The sequence below is a fragment of the Prosopis cineraria genome, unplaced genomic scaffold, assembly GCF_029017545.1.
Source record: "Prosopis cineraria cultivar Desert tree isolate PC_DT_omini unplaced genomic scaffold, ASM2901754v1 PC10, whole genome shotgun sequence".
NCBI lineage: Eukaryota > Viridiplantae > Streptophyta > Magnoliopsida > Fabales > Fabaceae > Prosopis > Prosopis cineraria.
The window spans coordinates 36,863,490-36,883,636 of NW_026555341.1; the positions used below are offsets into that span (position 1 = coordinate 36,863,490).

The window sequence follows — 20,147 nt, forward strand, 5'->3', positions numbered from 1 at the left end:
AATCCCGATGAGGTGGTTGAAAATCACTTATAAACAGAAACTGTACGGAGTATATACTTAACAAAAGTCTAGACGGTAGAAGTCCATGCTTGGTTGTTAATATATCATAGTTGAGATTTATATATATATATATCCATTGCGTCATTTGCAGGCGCTCATAATTTACATGAACACGCATCTATGACAGCTTAGAGCTTCCCACTTGATTTAAAATTGCACCCATTGTTGGAACTGATGTGACAACAAAGAGAAAGTTAGATAGTTAATTAAACTTGTATACACAACATATTTTTGTCAAATTGATGAATTAGAATTAGAATTAAACTTAAAGGTACGCAAGTAATTAATAATATAAGTATACAAGTTTTAGATTTAGAATAACTAAATTTGATGGTTTAGTTACAGAAAAATTAAATAAAAAATAAAATCAAATCATATTATAATTTTTAATTATTTAATTTCGATTGAAATGAATGAGTTTAGCTTTAAAGTGTATATATATATATATATATTAGTGAAAACATACTTTGGAAACACTTAAGCTTAGTTCAATTGTTACGTCTGCTTTACTCCAATAGAAAATTATTTCTTGATATATTTTTTTTATCTGAAACTTTTAAAAGATCCTACGCAAGTTTTTTTTTTTAAATATATACATATATATATATATATATATATATAGAAAATACTAACGTGTAGAATTTTCGTGCATATAATATAGGTGTTCGGTTGAATGCATTGATGCATCAAATCTCTCTTGATATCTTTTGTATCAATTATGAGATAAGATGATAGAAAACGTTCATATAGGATACATACATACATACATACATACATACATATATATATATATATATATATATATATCTCTCTCTCTCTCTCTCTCTCTCTCTCTCTCTGTGGTCCGCTCACTCCCCTGCTCTCCTCATAGTGTATTTAATTTAAACCTGTTGAGGACTTTTTTTTTTCACTTATCCATTTAATATATTTTTACTATAATATTACATTTGACATTCACCAGCACAAACTAGAAGGAAAATCGACATGAGAGAACCCCATTGCACGCCCACGTATTACTAGCTATTATTTACTTCTTGAATTTAAAACCTATAATACCAATAAGGTTAACTCTAATAGAAAAGGTTAATTTTGTTATGATGCAGTAAATCAATGTTTAAATTTTCGATTGAGAGAAGTGCTTATATTAATACTTAGTTGTGTTTCAAATTGTCTCACATATATCATAAAGCATTAAATTTATGTATCATGTGATTGTGGATCACGTCTTATCAACAAGTTCTTTGCATCAAATCAGGGGAGGTGATTACAATTTTCTTGTCGATGCACAGACTTTCATCACAGGACTGACTATATACTGCTATAAGAATTAAAATTATAATTAAAAGAAAATGAATTAATTATTTCTCATATGATAAATCAAGATTTGAATTCTCATTAAAAAAATATGTTCATATTTAGTACCCGATTAAGCAACCGTGCCTCTTGAACATGATTACTTTCAACAAATAGAAGAATATTTGTGGGTAAAAAAAAGTAGCCACAAAACCATAATTAGGTAAATTCATATGATTCATGTGTCATTGAAAAATCTTAGGATGAATCATAGACATTGTTTATCACTTAGAGTATACCTGTTAATTACTTATTAGTTGGTTCTTAATTACCCTTTTTTTAGCCGTCGATATTGAAAAGTCTTGTCTTCTAAAGTGCTAATTAGTGGACAAAAATAGTATGATAGGTATGTTGGCTTCATTTTAATTTGTTGAAAGAATATATGAAAGTAATGGCTATTCTAGAGTTTATAAAATTAAATTAAAAAAAGTAGATTATCGAAATTTTAATTCCAACCGACGTTAGAACATGTGTGACTGTTATTAATTTTATATCAAGAAAAATGCATGTGATTATTTTTAATGGATCAAACAATCCTATCGTTGATTTTTTATTTATCAGTGATGCGGAACTTGAATTTAAAAAAAAGGTTAAATAACAAAAATACTCTAGAACTTTTTTTTAGGGATGCTTGACATCTTAAACTTTTTTTTAAAACATTTTTACTCAAGAAGTTTTAAAAACAAAGCATTTTTATCCTACCATTAAAAATTTCTAACGTTGCCCATTAACTGAAAATTGAACAGGATATTTTACAATTTTGCCCTTCTTCATTTTTGCATTTTTTAGTCTTTGTTTTCATTTGTTGGAAGAAGAATAAGTTAAAAAATTCATTGGATAATAAAATCAAAGACTAAACACAAAATGAAGGAGGGAAAAATACCAAAAAAAAAAACTTTGTCAAACTTCAGTTTAACAGTTAACGGTGGGACAAAAATACTCTATTTTTGAAATTTTTAAGAAAAAAATGTTTCAAAAAAGAGTTTAGGATGCCAGCAGCCATGAAGAAAAAGTTCTAGGATATTTTTCCCTTTAACCCTTTAAAAAATAGAACAGATGTACTTTGAGATCCACGTGATGGGGTTTTGGTACTCATTAAGTGATGAGCATTTAGACTATCTATATTAAGATTTTTTATATTTATTATAAAAAATTATAAAATTTTAGTAAATTTATATTATTATCAATCTAAACAATATAGATTTAATCTGGATAGTCTAATTTAATATTAAATTTTTTATGATTTTTATAAATTGACAATATAAATATATCCTGAACATTCTAGATTTAATAATAAACTTTTTTTATAATTTTTAAAGTTTTTATTTTAGTAAATATAATATTAAAAATTAAAATAAAGATAATATACAAACTGATACTTTAAAAAAGTTAAGAAAATGTTTCACTTTGAAAATTTTAAATTTAGATTATACAGGGCACAATTGGATAAAAGTTTTAAAATACTTAATATTAAATTAAATTATTCCAATTACACCTGCATTATCCATATTAATAATATAGCAGATTTATTATTTTTAAAAATTTTATTTTAATAAATATAAAATAAAATATAAAAACTTGTAAATCTAAAACGTTTTATTCATGTTAAAACTAGACGGTGCATCTTACCCACAAAAAAAAAAAAAAAAATAGATGGTCCAAATTATCATCTTGTGATGGGCACCACATGGGCTGCTGCTCATCAAATAATGAGCGCACGGAAACCGGATGAGCACCACATGTGATCGCAGTAAAGCCGGACATCCAGAATCAAGCATGCGTAAATTATATTTATGGTGACTAACATTAAATATTATTTTACGGAAGGGGAAATATTTATTCTCCACATATTCCTGACAACTCAATCTATCCATATTTAATTATCATTAATCATTAATATATAATATAATTTATAACTTGTTACGCTATAACTATACGAGTATAACTTATTTTTCAAATTCCATTACGGGCCGTTTAATTTCAATTAAGTATAATTAATTATAAAAATAATATATTAATATGATTGATTTTAATTATAATTGATTATATTATAACACAATGAGTTTGGATATTTTTTTAAATTAATTTTAGTTACACAAATTATCATAAAAAACATTACTTTTTAAAATTAAATTATTAATAAAGTTATATTTAATATTATTAAATTTGTTAAATTTTATTTAAAAAATAAAATATATTATTTAACGGTAAAATTAAATCCATTAGCAATATCACATAGCTTATTTTAAAATATGATTCTGACTCAATAATTAATTATAATATTTTTTTTGGCTGCTTGGTTAGTTTTTATTAAAATCGATTATTTGGCCCAAAAAAAATGGATTATCCGTTCAATCCAAACAGGCTGATGTCCAGGTTAATTAATTAAATGTATTCATAAAATACAAAATTCATAATAAGTCATACTGTTCAAAAATCATATATATATATATATATAATGTGACCCACTCCTCAATTTTAAATCTCATAGACTGTTAAAAAAAAAAAACACATATTTAGATTACAAAATAACCGTGCAGGTTTTATTTCCTAGAGGGAAGGATTTTATGGGGAAAATAGTTTCATTTTATTCCAAGAGGCACTCTTTAACTTAAGCCTATATATTTGGCTAGCAAAGCAATGCTTCATTTCATTGAAATAAAAGACAAACAAACTAGAGTTCAAAGGATGCAAAAAGTAGCGAAGACGACAGGGACATAAAGACGTAGAAAGACAAAACAATAAACAAACAACAAAAGGAAAATCAACAATATTAGCCTATCCCTTCACGTTCTGCAATAGAAGCATGCTGACCAAGAATCGTATCAGAAAAGGCACCAGAGTCTTCTATAGAAGAGGTGGTGGTAAGAGTACCCAACCATTAGGTTCCATCTCCCTCTTGAAGCCAAATCTGCAAGATAATCAGCAGCTCAATTCTTATCACGAAGGACAAGAGAAAAACGGATCATATTCTCTGACTCAAGTAAATCCCAAATATTAGGAACCACAGTATGATAACCCTAATCGCACAGATTGAGTTTCCTCTAGTGCAAATATGATAGAGATCAGCACAATCCACCTTAATAATAAAATGCGTTCCAGATAAAAAATGAAGAAGTTCCAATGCTTTTTTGGACTGCACATAGCTTAGCCATAGAACTAGACCTTGCATGAACACTTTCAAGCCATCCTGACATGAAACCCTCGTTCGAATCACGAGCAACAATGCCAATTCCTGCCCGCTGTTGGTGTGCATAAAAGGCTCCATCGCATGCATTTCAGTTTGATTGAACCAGCAGGTGGTTTGTCCCAAGAACAGAGGGAGTTGAGATCAACATTAGTCGAAACTTAAGAGAACAAGCCACGAGCATTCTAGTATCCTCTAAGGCCAGCATCAGAGCATAAAATTAATCTACCCAAATCAGGAAGATCGTCATCAAAGACCATTCTACAAAGGAATTTCTAAATGTTCCAAGCTTCCAGCAAAATAACACCACTAGGAGTAAAAATAGGCTAGACTGAGTTAGGTTTTAATTAGGCTTAAAGCTGTATGGTAAATCAAAGGCATTGGCATAATCATTCAGACATGAGATTGGACATAACAAACCATACGACCAGTTTCAAATATTCTGAATCTGGTGGGGATGAATCTGTAGATTGAGGAAATACCCAAACCATCTAGCGTGTACCCAAGGGCAGCGAAGGAGAAGATGTTCAGGGGTCTCAACTGATTCACTACAGATTTTGCAAATTGGATCCACGCGACACCATCTTTGACATAAAGCTTCATTAGTGGCTGAGCTGAGTTCGGTAATTTGTCACAAGTGAGGCCCAGACTGAGGCTGTGGGCCTGAATAATGAGGCCCAAAATGCAACGCTAGAGGTGGCGGCTAAAGATGTTCTTTGGATGCCCAAAATGCAATCTCTGATTTGATCACCAAAGACTAAAGTGAGAAAGAGAACGGTAAGTTGGCAGATACGGGAGATCATTCCAGAGAGCACGAACAGAGTATGAAAGGTTGAATTGCAGATGAAATGGTAGGAGCACCTCCAACCAATACAATCCTGAGATGCAGTACCAGAGTGCGCAACAACCACTACATTTCCGCGAGGGTGAGGGTGTATGAGCAATACTGTAAGGGAATTAGAAGTTATATAACTATATATAGGATGCGGCAAGTTAGTAGTATTATACATATAATAAGTTAAAAGAGTTAAAAAGAACAATTTCATCCTTAAATTATAAATCCAAAAGCATCTATGACCCTTAAACTTATTTTTTATACAATATTTTCTTCAATTTAAAAAAAAAATATGGTCACTACCGTTAGTTAACCAACAAATTAAAAAAAGAGACCTACAAAAATATAGAAAATAAAAAAAAATACAGAAAAGAACCCAAATTCTATACTACTCTCTTCATATTAAATTATAGGCATTTTTAAAAAAAATTATTCATACCAATAAAATTTATTAAATATCATTTATGACCCCACTTTTTCAAAACAAAAATACAAGTTTTCAAAAATATCCTTCATTTAATACTAATTTATTAAAGAATATTAAGGATAGCAAAATATATAAGAAGGATGATATTAAAAACTATCATTAATGAAATATTATTTTTGTTAAAATGTCTTATATTTTGAAAAGTTAAATTTCTCCCAAAAATATCTTCTAATTTCGGACGAAAGTAGTATCATTTTGGGGCCTTTTATGTAATTTTTTTATAATTAATAGTTAAAATTAATATTTGTTAATGATAGGGGTCATGCATCATTTTCAAAAGTTAAATAAAAATATTAAAAAATTAAGTTTAGAATTCCAAACATTTCTGGACCTATGATTTAATGGGTAAATTTTCCATTTAATCCAATTTAAAATATGAAATTATTCCTCATTCTAAACACAAATTAAATGATTTTAAAAGAAATTAAGAAAAATTATATTATGATTGAGAACAAAGAATATTCAGATCATTACGTACGGCCACTTCAAGAAATAATTTTATAATAAAAATAAAATAGTTTTTGAAATTACACTATCCTAAAATTTTGATTTTGATTTTGATTTTTTTTTTTTTTTGAAGCCTGAAAAGGCCAAGAGTTTAGAGTGCAGGGTTTTTGGGTGGGAGTAGTTCAGGCCTTCAGGGGTTGAAAATTAAGGCCCCCAACTATGAAAAGACAGGAATTTGCGCAGGGATGTGAATGAAGAGTGTTTTGTGAATACATGTAGATTCAATTAAACATTGTTACAATTTGGACATTGAAGATCAGTTTTCACTTGTAAATGGAGTTGTGGCGAAGTACACATGGAGAGACGAAGGAGCCGGAGAGGAGAGATAACAAAGATGGAATCGGTACAGTAATTTGAGGCTTTCACAATTAAATTTTAAGTTTTAGTCCTTCTAAATAATTATAAGTTTTATAACGTGCTCATCACCCTCATTTTCTTTCAAATAATCTATATTGTTGATTTTAAATTATTTTTAAAAATATTTTTATATTATATTTATCCAAATAAAATATGTAACAATCATAAAAAAATTATAATATTAAGTATAGACTATTTAAATATATCTAAATGCTTGATGTGTAAAAATTATAAAATTTTTACATATAAAATTAAAATTTTCAGATTTTACCTGTGTTATCCAAAATATATCTGAATAATTAATTTATAAAAAAATATTAAAATAATATTAAATTAATTCATTCATATTAAATATGTACTAGTCAGATTTGTGATAATCAGGTATACTAAATACTTCTATATTTTTTTACATATTTTTATTTTAATAATTATAAAATAAAAATAAAAAGTTTAAATTTGGATTGTCCATATTTCATCAAGAAGTGATGAGTACTATAGTGTTCATCTTCTAATAATATAAGAATCAGTCCAGAGTTAATATTCAAATTTCTTATAATTTATATATATTAATAAATATCATTTCAAAGATATTTTAAAAATAATTTGAAATCAACGGCAGAAATGATATAAAAGAAAATAAAGGGCCAAGATCACCCAATGAGGTGAGGAGCACCGGTGCCAAGTGCAGATTCCCTTTTGGTCCTCCAAAAGAATTATCCCTTTAGTTATTATAAGTTCATACATATATATCTATATATATATATATATATATATAATATGCACCCACATATTGAGCTTTTAGGCCTGAACACACACACACACAGAGTTAGATATTCTTGTTTGTTTAATTTGTGAACCAGCATGGAGTGATCAAGCAATCCATGGTGGTTTTATTTGAGATTACATGAGCCAGATAAGAAGCTTGGTTACCTAAAACCTTGCACTTTATGGAATCACTACTCTCTTCATCATAATTTATAAGGCTTTTGTTGGAAGCAAGGGTGGAACTTGCTTTAGACGTTGAGGGGGGCCAAATTTTTCGGGGAAAAAAAAAGTACGCATGTATATAGTATAAATTTAATTTTATTATATTCTTTATAATTGATTTCTTAAAAATAATTTATAACTTAAAAATATCATTAAATGATAATTATAAATAGTATATTTCAAGATACAAAATATCTAATATATTATTTTCAAGAAAAATTTTAGGCAGAATATATTGTGTGTGTGTGAGGAGTGAATGAGTGTTTATATTTTCAATTAATTTTCATATGTTATTATGATGATCTAAAAAAATATAAGTGCTCTTCAAATTTGATAAAATTATAGACCAATATACAAACATTAAAAGTACATGCCAAACATAGCTAAACTAGTTGAGAAATTTTTACATGAATACAATACACCATGTCATTCATATTTTATTTAATAAAATTGCATCAATTCAATAAAAAAAATCATATATTATTATTTTTAATAATTTTATTTTTAAAATAGAGTGTATATTTAATTTCTTATCTTTCATTTCTCTATTTATTAATATCATAATCAATTTATATTTTATTAATATTAATTCTCAATTTAATAAAAAATAGGATAAAAATTTAATAACATAACTTATGAATAGAATAAAAATTAATTTTTTAGCTTATAAATAAAATAAGAGATACTGTTACAAAAGTGTGTATACATTGCATCTAAATATATTGGCTTCTTTTGTCTTTTCTGAAGGAGGGATGGGGTTGATATTTTTGGTGGGGCCAAATATTTTAAGATCCGTATAAAGATATGAGAAGATGAAGGAAGTGATCCCTCTCACAATACATGTAGTTCTGCCACCACTGATTGAAAGTAAGAAAAATTTAAACTTTATTAATTTCATATTAAAATTTAATAAATTTTTATTACTACCTCTTGTAAGTACAAAAATAATTATTTTTATTAATTTTTTTAATATTTAATAAGAATAAAAAGTAAAGATAAATATAAAAATAATAAAATGTTCTATAAATAAAATTAAAAATAATTTCTTTATTCTCTATAAATAGCCAGGACCAGAGGAGTACAATGAACGAGAAAAGATTTTAATTTTAATTATTACCAGTAAGTGGTTGGTTATTTATGATCATTACTTGTGTCAATTGGCAAGTCGTAACCAGCATAGTGAAAGAAAGATGATATTACCTCATTCTAAATTATAAGATAAAGATTTGATTTTTTAAAAAATAAGATATTTAAAAATATTAAGGTTTTATTAAATAAATTTATTTTAATATTATCACATCCCTCTCTATTTAATACTTAGTGCAGATTTAATGTTATTAAATACAGAGTATTTTTAAAAGTTTATATTTTTATTTTAAAAGAATAAAGTTGTTAAATATATTTCATAAAATTTATCAATATGTAAAATTTTTTCAATTTTCTTTTAATAATTTGGGATGGATAGAGTATTATCTTTTTTAGGCTATCTCTAACAAGATATAGAGATATTTGAGATTGAGATTTGAGATAGTCCCTCTGTTTAAAAATATAAGGTATTTTTAATTAATTTCACTTCAATAAAGTAGTTATATATTTTCAAACTAACCTTATCTTTTCATATTTATTCCTATTAAACACCTATAATAAATGTAAACTCATTGTCAATAGGGACACTTTTGAAAAAATGTAATGATTATATCTCAAAAAACTAAAAATGCTTTATATTTTTTAACATAAACTCTTTAAAAAATGTCTTATATTTTTTAATGGAGGGAGTATTAACTAATGTGCACAAGCATAATAATAATATATGCTCCCTTTTTTTAATTATATACTCCCTTACCTTCCTATTATAATGTACCTCTCACTATTTTACTATAATTCACAAGCAGTAATTAAATTATTAACTATATCAAAAAATAAAATAAACTTCTAATTTTATTCTTATTTAAATAAAAAAAATTTAAATTTGTATTATATCTTCTCTCATGGTTGATGAGTTTAAATAGGAATAATATTAAAAAAAATATAATTAATTTCTCATCATATTTTTATACTCCTTTTAAATCACAATATAAATAACTTTTTATAAGCATTCATTCATCCAAAATATAGGGTATTTGATAAATTTTATTATTTTATATGTACGTGGTACTATTTTGAAAGGGCATAAATAAAAAAAATGTGGATATTTTTAGGAAACTAAGGCTTTAAATAACATCTTTTGCAGATTGATAAATTAGTTAACAATTATAAAGGCTAAAGAATTGAGCACTATCAGTCACATTGTATCTTTCCTTCAAATCCGCCCATACATTGTGTGCAGTGTCATAGTAAGTGATGAAAGTGGCGATTTCTTTCAAGACACAGTTGATTAGCCATGTCAAGGCAATGGTGTTATACCAGTTCCATTGTGGTTGGAGATGTGCTTGTTGTTTATCACAAGCACAACTCCCATCAATTAGCCCGAACTTATTCTTGGCCAATAAAACCATTCTTATAATCCCACTTCACAAACCGTAATTGATCTATTGATGAGTGAATTTGGAATGAGGGTTGTGATTTGAGTATCGAAAGGGGGGATGAACAAAGGATGGGTGGCATCAAGTGTGGAAGCGGAAGAGGAATCGAATCTTTTCTCATCGTTGCCTGATCTTTTCTCACAATCGTCGGCCATCGCATTCTTTGCAAAAGGGAAGAGACACATCAAAGCTTTTGAGATGTGATGGGGATGATGAAGGAGACAAGTTTTCCCAATGTGTAATCAAGAAGTGGCAAGATTAGGGTTTTTGGTGGAAATGAATGAAACTTGTTTTTAGCACCTATGAGAACTGAGGAGGCAATGTGTAGATCCCACCTTGCTACCATGTGGAAAATTGGTGGGTTGGATATTCTAAATAACACTTGCAAATATTTAAAGTATAGTTTGATGCTACATTGCATTAGTTGGGCTATACAACGAACCTATTTTTATAGTCCACAGATAAATAAAAAAAACCCTATAACCAAAAACAAACTAATAAATAAAAAAATAAGACTAAACAAAGAAATAAAAGGCCTGAATACAAAGCCCAAAATAAACCCTAAACCAAACAATGACAAAACAAAAATAAGTCAACCCACTGCTTTCTATGTCCTACAGTTATGGATGCAAAAAAAAAAATTTTCAACTAGGTGTGCTCCATGACCATTAATGAGAGTTGAAATTCAAACCTTTAATTGTTTGTTTAGGGTATGAGTCTGTGCTCTTCATGCTGACTTAAGTTTGTTATAACTTTTTTATAATCTCACTTGTATAACTTCTTAGAAGATTGATGATTATAATTTAGATAAAGATAGGCATAATAGATAAACAATTAAACCAAATGATAATTTCATTTAATAAGGTTACTAAATAAAAAAAATGTAAAAACCACGGAGTACTTTGTAATTATTGATTCATTTTTTATTGTTAACTATTTATTTAATGTTTCAAACTTTATACACTCATGAAATTTTTTTGTATTGTTCACCCAATAAAACAAATTGTGTATCATTCAATGTCATTGACAGTAACATAATAAATCAATAAGACACTTGGAATAAAGATAGGGGGCTAGCCCATAAACTCGATCATATCAAAATTTGTCATTTTTTAAAATTTGACTTTTATTTAAAGAGTTTAGAGTCAAGTTTGTAAACATATTTTTATTATTCATTATTATTTTTGAATTTTTAAAATTTAAAATTTTCAATTATAATATTTTATTTTTTTAAATTCAAATTATAGTGTTTAAAAATAAAAATAAAAAATAGAAATTCTTATATTGAAGTATATACATATATTCTAAATTTTAAATTTAATTAAAAAATTAAAAATATTTTATTTTTTAAAGGCAAAAATAAAATTGACATAAAAGAATCTCTCGAGTTTGAACCACTTTTTCAAGACTCATGGAAGTTGGGTTTTAAAATTTGATTTCTCTAAAAAAAATTTTTAAAAAAATAAAATAAAAGTGAATGATCTATCAAACTGAATTCTCATTTCTGACTCTAATTTAAAAATATTAAAAAAAAATAAAATTGATCGCATACAAAATGGTCCCTTGGCCACCATGAAAGACATTCTTTCTAGTTTCTAGCACCTCCGTCTTTTCGTTACAACTCAGACTGGCCATCCACCTCAGAAAACAACAGTTCCTGCCACAATCCAACAAAGGCGCTCAAAAGTAGCGAACTTTTCTATTATTTATCCTTCGATCAATACCTTCTCTCGGGAATTCGAAGCCTTCTAGCTCCTTTCCATTTTGCTGATTTTTGCTCTATCTCCAATTTCGTTGCTCTCCCACTCCTCGCTTCTGGATTTCTTCGAGTTGTTAGTGGAGGTCTTGTTCTCGCACAGTACTGGTGGCGGTTGGTAGTGTAGTGAGGTGAACTTTAATGGCTGTGGTGCTGCTTCTTTTCCTAATAGCAGTTGGTGTTGCTGCTGATGAAGGCGAGTTACTTTTTATCCTTCGTTACTCGTCTTTCCTTTCCCTTCTGTGAAACTGAAGGTTTCTGGTTGATAAATCTACCTGGGTTCCTTAATTCGTTTGTCATACTGTAATTATATTCTGAATGCGATATGTGTTTCACATCCAATTTCTTTACGTACAGGGAAAAGGAATATTAGCAAGTACAGAAAAAATGGGTGTTATAGACTTTAAGTTGCATTGATGAGTATGTTAGTACTTCATTGTGAGCCCTGCAATTCTGCTGGCCTGTGTGGTGTAGGCAATCAAACTCTTAATCTTATGTTGTTGATCGCCAGCTTGCTAATCAAATTGTTGGATATGTTAAAGTAGAGGTTCTTCTGATGTGTGACCTAGCAAGTAGCTATCATATGTCAATATGGTTGTCTAATTTCAGTGTGATCCCTGTTTTACTTCCTCACATGTAAGTCACGCTCAGGATGACAAAAAAAAAAAAAAGACCTTAAGATTTTGTCATGTTTCATGATCAAACATGAACTATTGTGATGATTCTTCAGGGTTCGCTGATGAATCATAGGGGATATATCACTAACTATGTTAACAATTTGATCATGCATCTTTGTGAGATTGTATATCAAATTAGTTTTTTTTTTTAACGCCATACATTTATTTTTCACGAATACTAGCAGAACAGGACAACATTCATTTTCCTTTTTGGCTCAATTTTGGAATGAAATTCTGCTTTGCCAAGCTCCAGAATTTTTGTTTAGTGTGTGCAGCAGCCAGCGGGGGCGTGAAACCCTCTTATTCAAGCCGCGGCAGCAGAAGTCTCTATCTCTTTATTTCTTGTATTTATCTCATGTGCACAGTTTGCTATCAACGTGGCATGTTTACTTTGTCTCACTCTTGGATGGTTTAGTTATTTAAAATCCTACGTTTGTGACCGCATTTTGCTGTAGATGCTTTTATTGGAGTCAACATTGGTACAGATGTTTCTGACATGCCGAGTCCAACACAGATTGTGGCACTGCTTAAGGCTCAGAATATCCAACACGTCAGACTCTATGATGCTGACCAGGCCATGCTTCTTGCACTTGCCAAAACAGGAATCCGGGTAACTGTGTCTGTTCCAAATGAACAGATCCTTGCCATTGGTCAGTCCAATGCTACTGCAGCAAACTGGGTTTCTCGCAATGTCGTAGCTCATGTTCCCACCACCAACATTACCTCCATAGCTGTTGGATCTGAAGTACTGACTACCCTCCCAAATGCAGGTCCAGTCCTAGTCTCTGCCCTAACATTCATTCACTCTGCACTAGTCGCTGCTAATTTGGATAAGCAAATTAAAGTCTCCACTCCACACTCTTCTTCCATCATCCTTGACTCCTTCCCACCTTCCCAAGCATTTTTTAATCGCACATGGGATCCAGTCATGGTTCCTTTGCTTAAATTTTTGCAATCAACTGGTTCACTTCTCATGCTCAACGTATATCCATATTATGATTACATTCAAGCTAATGGTGTAATCCCATTGGATTATGCATTATTTCGTCCCCTACCTCCGAATAAGGAAGCTGTTGATGCCAACACTCTCCTGCATTACACAAATGTCTTTGATGCTGTTGTTGATGCTGCTTATTTTGCAATGTCATATTTGAACTTCACCAATATCCCTATTCTGGTGACTGAGTCAGGATGGCCCTCCAAAGGTGGCTCATCTGTGTCAGATGCAACGCTTGATAATGCAAACACTTATAATAGCAACTTGATCAGGCATGTCCTTAACAAGACGGGGACTCCTAAACATCCTGGAGTTGCAGTTAGTACTTATATCTATGAGCTTTATAATGAAGACTTGAGAGATGGTCCAGTCTCAGAAAAAAACTGGGGACTTTTTTATCCTAATGGAGAACCAGTTTATGTCTTACATTTAACTGGCGCTGGTACTGTGTTGGCAAATGATACAACAAATCAGACTTTTTGTGTTGCGAGGAGTAACGCAGACGCTCAGATGCTACAGGCTGGACTTGATTGGGCTTGTGGACCCGGGAAAGTGGATTGTTCAGCTTTGCTGCAAGGCCAACCATGTTATGAACCAAATAATGTAATTTCACATGCTACATATGCTTTCAATGCATATTATCAGACGATGGACAAATCTCCTGGCAGTTGTGATTTCAAAGGTGTTGCCGTTGTCACCACCACAGATCCGAGTATGGCATCTTCTGTACATTCTTGAATAAATAACTGTGAAGATGAGTGCAAAAGATGTGTAGATTTAGTGAAAAAACAGTTAAATACCATCACTATAGGAAATGAAGAAAAATTAGTGTTTGCATCTGATAAGACACATCTCATGGAGGACTATTATCTGTTGACTAGTATGGAAATTTCAGAATCCTTATGCACGAGTTTCCTGGGTTTGTTTTTTTATTTTATTGGCCCTTTTTGTAGATTCGCTTTTGTTAAACTAAAGAAACTTTTACTTTAGCGGCTTCAAATTCAAGGATTTTAGCATGTTTAATTTAACTGAGATTTATCAAATTATCATGCAGGTCATGGTTCTTGTATCTTTCCTGGAAGGTAAGATCTCAAGTTTACTATTGATGCCAGCTACTTATTATGTTCTAAATTGTCTGACATCTTTGCAATCTGATGGGATTCCACATTGAATAACGCTAGTAATCTTTATAATATTTAAATGGCATGGTTCTTCCTTCTTACAAGTCCCTTTTCTAAGGTCAAGTTCCTCATAATTGCTCAAGTCCCCGTCATAATTTTTCCATGTTCCATTTGTGAGATGACAGTCCATGATCAGCCAAACTGTTCTTTCTTATTCCTTCTTTTCTTTCTCCATACTTGTGAACAACAGTGGTGGTAAAAACAGAACCAGCTCGAACGGCACATCACTGGCACCATCCTCCAATTCTACATCAGGCTGCTTTTCTAAATACTATTACAATGGTGAATCCTTCACAAGCTCTGTGATCATAGGTATTTTACTATGGAGTGCAATTGTCATCTAAACTAGCCACATTTGCTCTCTGCAATTAGCATTGGGATCAGATTTATGGAGGCACGATCTTCAACTGCCTTTATGAAGGTTGCTGCAAAACGCAATTTTGTTTTCCTCTTCTTGTGGATTTAAAGGGAGATAGGCTTCATCAACATGTATATTTCATTTGTAATGTATGTCTTCCGTTTGATATTATGTACAAACAAACGGTAGAAATTTGACCCCATTTATGAAAGTACCAAGCCAGTTGGAAGCTGTACTATTTATGGCTCCATATAAATAGTGCGGCTTCCACTAACATTTTATACAAGTATTGATGACATGAATATTGGCTAGCTTTTATATCAGTGATTTATATTCTTTGATCTGTAATTGTTCCGTTTCTCTCATTCAACCAGATCACAAATCGAATGATCTTATATTGCAGCTAAAATCTGGAAAACTCAATGTTCTTCCATAATCCTTTCAGGGTTCTGCGGCAAAGCGACATATTCTCATGAATTCAGTTAAGATAATCTGTGCTCTGTAGTCTGTAGTTTTAATATTTTTTTAAGTGAAAGCATGTGACAAGGAATGGTAATACGTGTAAGATCTGTTTCTTCTTTTTTTTTTATCCATTTTCTGATGCAACACACACGCACACACTCTTGCTCTAATCTAAACAAAGGGAGAGAATAGAGAAATATAGGAACAGAAAGAGGGAGAAATGGCAGAATGAGAGAGGGAGGGAAAGAGAGAGGGAGACAGAACTGAAGGGAGAGAGGGAGAGAGCTTCACATGACTCAAACCAATTCATTCGTTCATCTAGTCCACCTATTACGAGTACAACTTAGTCTATTTAAACGGAGTTATAATGCCTAATGAGGAAACTTTAATAACATCTCCGTATAAAGTCAATGTTAAGATTTCCTCTTATACATAAATGATTGGGTGAAATAATACAAAAAATAGATTTCCTCTTATACATAGATGATTTCCTATTTGGCCACCAATTTCAAACCTTGATTCAATTCAAGACCCATGCATTCATATGTCATGGATATTTCTTCTCAATCAGCCTCTTTCTCTTGTTTTTTAATAACATTTGTACCAGTTTCAATTACTTTCTTGACTTTTTCCATAGCTAAGCTTCCAATTTCAGGACCACTAATACCATTAGTATCCTTTTTTTGTGTAACTGACATAAGTGAAGGCTTTTTGATGGGGATACTATTTTCTAGTGCCTCAAAAGAATCATGATCCTCTCTAGGTCTCGACAAAGTTTTTCCCATAGCACGACGTTCATGCACACACTTGAGAGCTCTTAAGATTTCATCAACTTTACCATTATCTCTTGAAATTTTTGTTTCCTATCTTCCTTGTGAGCCTTAGGAGATTCCTCAAAGTAACTTTTAGCAATTTGGGACACAAAAACACAAACTAAATTCTCACAATGATTTCTTGCACATAAGATAGGTCTCAATAGAAGAAACCATGCAAAACAACACAAAAAACAATGAACTAACAGGTTTTGAGAGGGTCATCGGTCTTATCAACATAGCTTTAGAGCATATTTCATCATTTTCATTACTTTCTATCTCTATTACTTACTCAAGGGCATTTTACAAGACTAGCATAATAGGAGACAAATCCTATTAAAACACATTGTATCTATCAAATCAGACATGAACATGAATGAAACGACTTTCTCCAAATTGAAACACAATATTGACAAAATCAAAACTAGAAGAACTAAATTTAGACATTTACAACGTCAGAGGGCCGGACTGAAAGTGTATTTAAATTTAAACCCTCTAAAACACAATATCGCTGTACAGATAATAGTCAACAAAATTTGCATCATAAAGCTGCAAGAGCAATCCAGGGGTTGTATCGTTGCACCACCAATTATTATGTTGCTTGCAGTATGGCTTCTCGCAAACATTACACTTGGGAAACTGTAACCAGCACTCTGAACACAAGAAATCTGCACCTCCTGCTACTTGTGATCTAATGCATCCTCCACAGTTCTCACACCTTGGGATGCAAAAAGTGCATGCCCTACATTCCTTCCTTTTACATTTCCCTCTTGGGCAGTCATAAACCATTCTGACCTCAAAGCATATGGGACATGTTTGCAAGTCTATAATCTGGTGGCTTTCTTTGGGCTTGAAGGCAGAGAAATTGAACCTTTCATGATAGTAGAAAGGGTGCTGCTTTTGAGGCTCCTTTAATGACTGATTCTGGTTTTTTGTGAGGTAAGAGGCAAGTGTGTCAATGTGCTGCTTCTTTAGATTGTAGATGCCATTTATCCGCAGGATGCTTAGGCTGTGGCTTCCTTGGCACAGAATCTTCACAGCTGATAGTACTCCTTCTGGGGTTATGCCAGTGCAACCCGGTATATAAAGCTACAAAGCAATTAAATGAAGTCAGGATTGGGGCAGCAATCCAATCTTGCAATATCTTGGACCATATACTAGTTAGGGAATTAGGACCTCAAAATTACCGTTCTGGATGAAGTTGGAGTGAATTAAAACAGAGAGCACTCATTGGACCACAAGGGTTTTGCTTAAAATGACTTGCTGTTTTTTCCACTATGAAAGGGAATCCGAACTATGGATGGATCTCTTCAAATCAAACTTTACCTTTACCCTTCATTTGGATAGATATGAAAATTAAGAGGAAAGAATATCAAATGGGAAAACTTTTAAAAATAGTAAACAAATCTCCTTATTTTTCTCCCGATCCAAGCAAAGCATTATTTTCCTAATATATCCGGTAAATTATTTTAAATATCCAAATGATCTAGTTAGAAGACTTTAGATCCAGCCCTCTTTTTTTTCCCCCCTTCCCCCGTTTGTATTGAGTTCTTTATTGAAGTAACTTAATTTCAAAAATTTTAATTTATTTATCCCAGAAATCTAAACACTTGAATTTTTATTGAAGTTAAATCTTTCTAATTATGATAAAAGCCCCTTTGCAATTATTTTGTTCAGCCACTGGAGTCAACCCACTGAAATAAAAGGCTGAATTTTACTCTATCCGATCTAACTTATTCCACAATAAAGTAATTTGGTTGTTGCATTTTTAATTAAGCAATTCAAGCCCTTGAATTTCAGTAAAATCAAAATTTTCCTGTAATTATGTGTGCCCAAACAACCATTCCTGTTCCCTTTTCCTCCTGATCAATCAATCAATCCAATCTGGTAAGAAAATTACAAGCAGATCAACAGTCGAAAATATAAAACATGGGTTTTGAGAATCAAACCTTGTTTATGAAGGGATTTTCTTCAACGACTTTTTGAAGCCCAATGTCAGTGATATTCTTGCAGTTCAACAGTGCTAGGCTGGTGAGCCTGCCATTGGCCTTAGCAGTGATTCTGACGAGAATCTGATCGGTGAGCTTGGAGCCGAGAGGCCTTTCAACGACGAGGTTCAACCACGGCAACACGTCGTCGTTTACTGCATCGTTGAGCGACTTGCAGACGAGAGACATGGCAAGAAGCTCGTAGAGATGAAGGTAAGGGAGGACGAAGAAGAGAGCATCGTGAAGTGGATCCGAATCCGAGGGTTGAGATTGATGAAGGGCGAGGCTGAGCGTGGAGTCAGAAGACTCTGATTTTGATGAATCGTCGTCCATTGCTCTGGTCTCACTTTAGTCTCTGAACGCTTCAAGCGGTGATATTTTTGAGAGAGATCTATGACTGTCAGTGTATGTCTTTTGTATTTAATTAATTTATCCCTCTGACTTTAGTTGCAACTGCTAATTTAAGTCAACCGACCTTTTTTTAAAGAGCAATAATTTCATTAAATACTAAAGTAAAAATAACAAGTAAAAAAGTAAACAGAAAAAAAAAAAAAAGAGAAAAGAGACCACTACCTATTAAGTGATCTCATATTGTTCTGGATTGCAATTAAACAGAAAAGAATTAGAATAAGAAGAAACAACAGAACAGAAATTAGAGCCAAGGCTGCCAATGTCATTTAGCACAACATTCCAGCTTATTTAATTTAGGCTACATTTGGATTGGGCTTAAAATAGTTAAATATAAAAAAAATAATCTAACCAAGTCTAACTCTAATATCTTGGATTATTTTATTTATTTATTTATTTTTTTGTAATGAAGAAAGATACATTAACTAAAAAAGTTGTTTCAATACATAATGATGGATCGTCTCTTATCATCACCCAACAACTCCTCATATTGAGGTAGGGGTTGATCAAGAGAGTAGAAGGATCTAATGAGGTTTTCAGCAAAACTAGCAAGTAAATGGGCACAGTTGTTTGCCTCTTTAAACATAAAATTTAAATAAACACAATGATTTTCATATAAAAGGAATTTGGCATAATTCAAAATATCCTTGTATGAGTGATTATCAGTCTTCAATCTGTTACATTTGTGGGAAACTCGATCACATTGCGAAATTTTATGAGGACAATCAGGACCCAAATATGAAGAACCCCTCCCAGCATCCTACTGTATCTGGCCGTGTGTTTACCCTCACTCAGGACGCGATGAACTCCCCAGATGCCATTAGAGGTAACATCAAAATCCTTTATCACGATATTGTTGCACTGTTTGATTCAAGTGCTACGCACTCTTTTATTTATGAAACTTGTGTTAAGAACCTCAATTTTCCTGTTTGTATATTATCTTTTGATATGAATGTGTCTACTCTCGCGGGAGAATATATGAGGACCGCTAAGGCATACCTTAACCTAGCGGTCGAGTTTGAAAATATGAAAACAACTATGGATTTAATTATCCTACCACTGAGAGGTATGGATGTAATTATGGGAATGAATTTGATGTCTGCAAATGGTGCTATCCTGGATTGCAGAGAGAAGAGTATGTCTTTATCTGCTTTGTAGGTGACTCTAATTGAGGCTCAAGACCATGTTTTAGTTGATAGATATATGACGCAGG

At 31.4% G+C, this 20,147-nt stretch overlaps 2 protein-coding genes across 3 annotated transcripts; one reads left to right on the plus strand and one right to left on the minus strand.

Annotated features, from left to right (window-relative positions):
* The first annotated feature begins 11,891 nt into the window (after window positions 1–11,891).
* On the plus strand, window positions 11,892–15,605 carry LOC129322218 (glucan endo-1,3-beta-glucosidase 3-like). Of its 2 annotated transcripts, XM_054968381.1 has the most exons (4): window positions 11,893–12,247; window positions 13,184–14,437; window positions 14,780–14,807; window positions 15,097–15,605. In XM_054968381.1, exons 1-4 carry the CDS (start codon window positions 12,193–12,195, stop codon window positions 15,248–15,250), a joined length of 1,491 nt encoding a protein of 496 aa, XP_054824356.1. In that variant the 5' UTR covers window positions 11,893–12,192; the 3' UTR covers window positions 15,251–15,605. The 2 variants fall into 2 exon arrangements, with proteins under 2 accessions (XP_054824357.1, XP_054824356.1); XM_054968382.1 differs by lacking the exon at window positions 14,780–14,807 and having other exon boundaries at window positions 11,892–12,247.
* Window positions 15,606–16,766: 1,161 nt separating this feature from the next.
* On the minus strand, window positions 16,767–18,935 carry LOC129322219 (F-box protein SKIP28-like). Its single transcript, XM_054968383.1, has 2 exons — window positions 18,488–18,935; window positions 16,767–17,627 (listed from the first exon to the last, which is right to left on the minus strand). The coding sequence occupies exons 1-2, from the start codon at window positions 18,857–18,859 to the stop codon at window positions 17,034–17,036; spliced, it is 966 nt and encodes a 321-aa protein (XP_054824358.1). The 5' UTR covers window positions 18,860–18,935; the 3' UTR covers window positions 16,767–17,033.
* Between the last annotated feature and the right edge of the window lie 1,212 nt (window positions 18,936–20,147).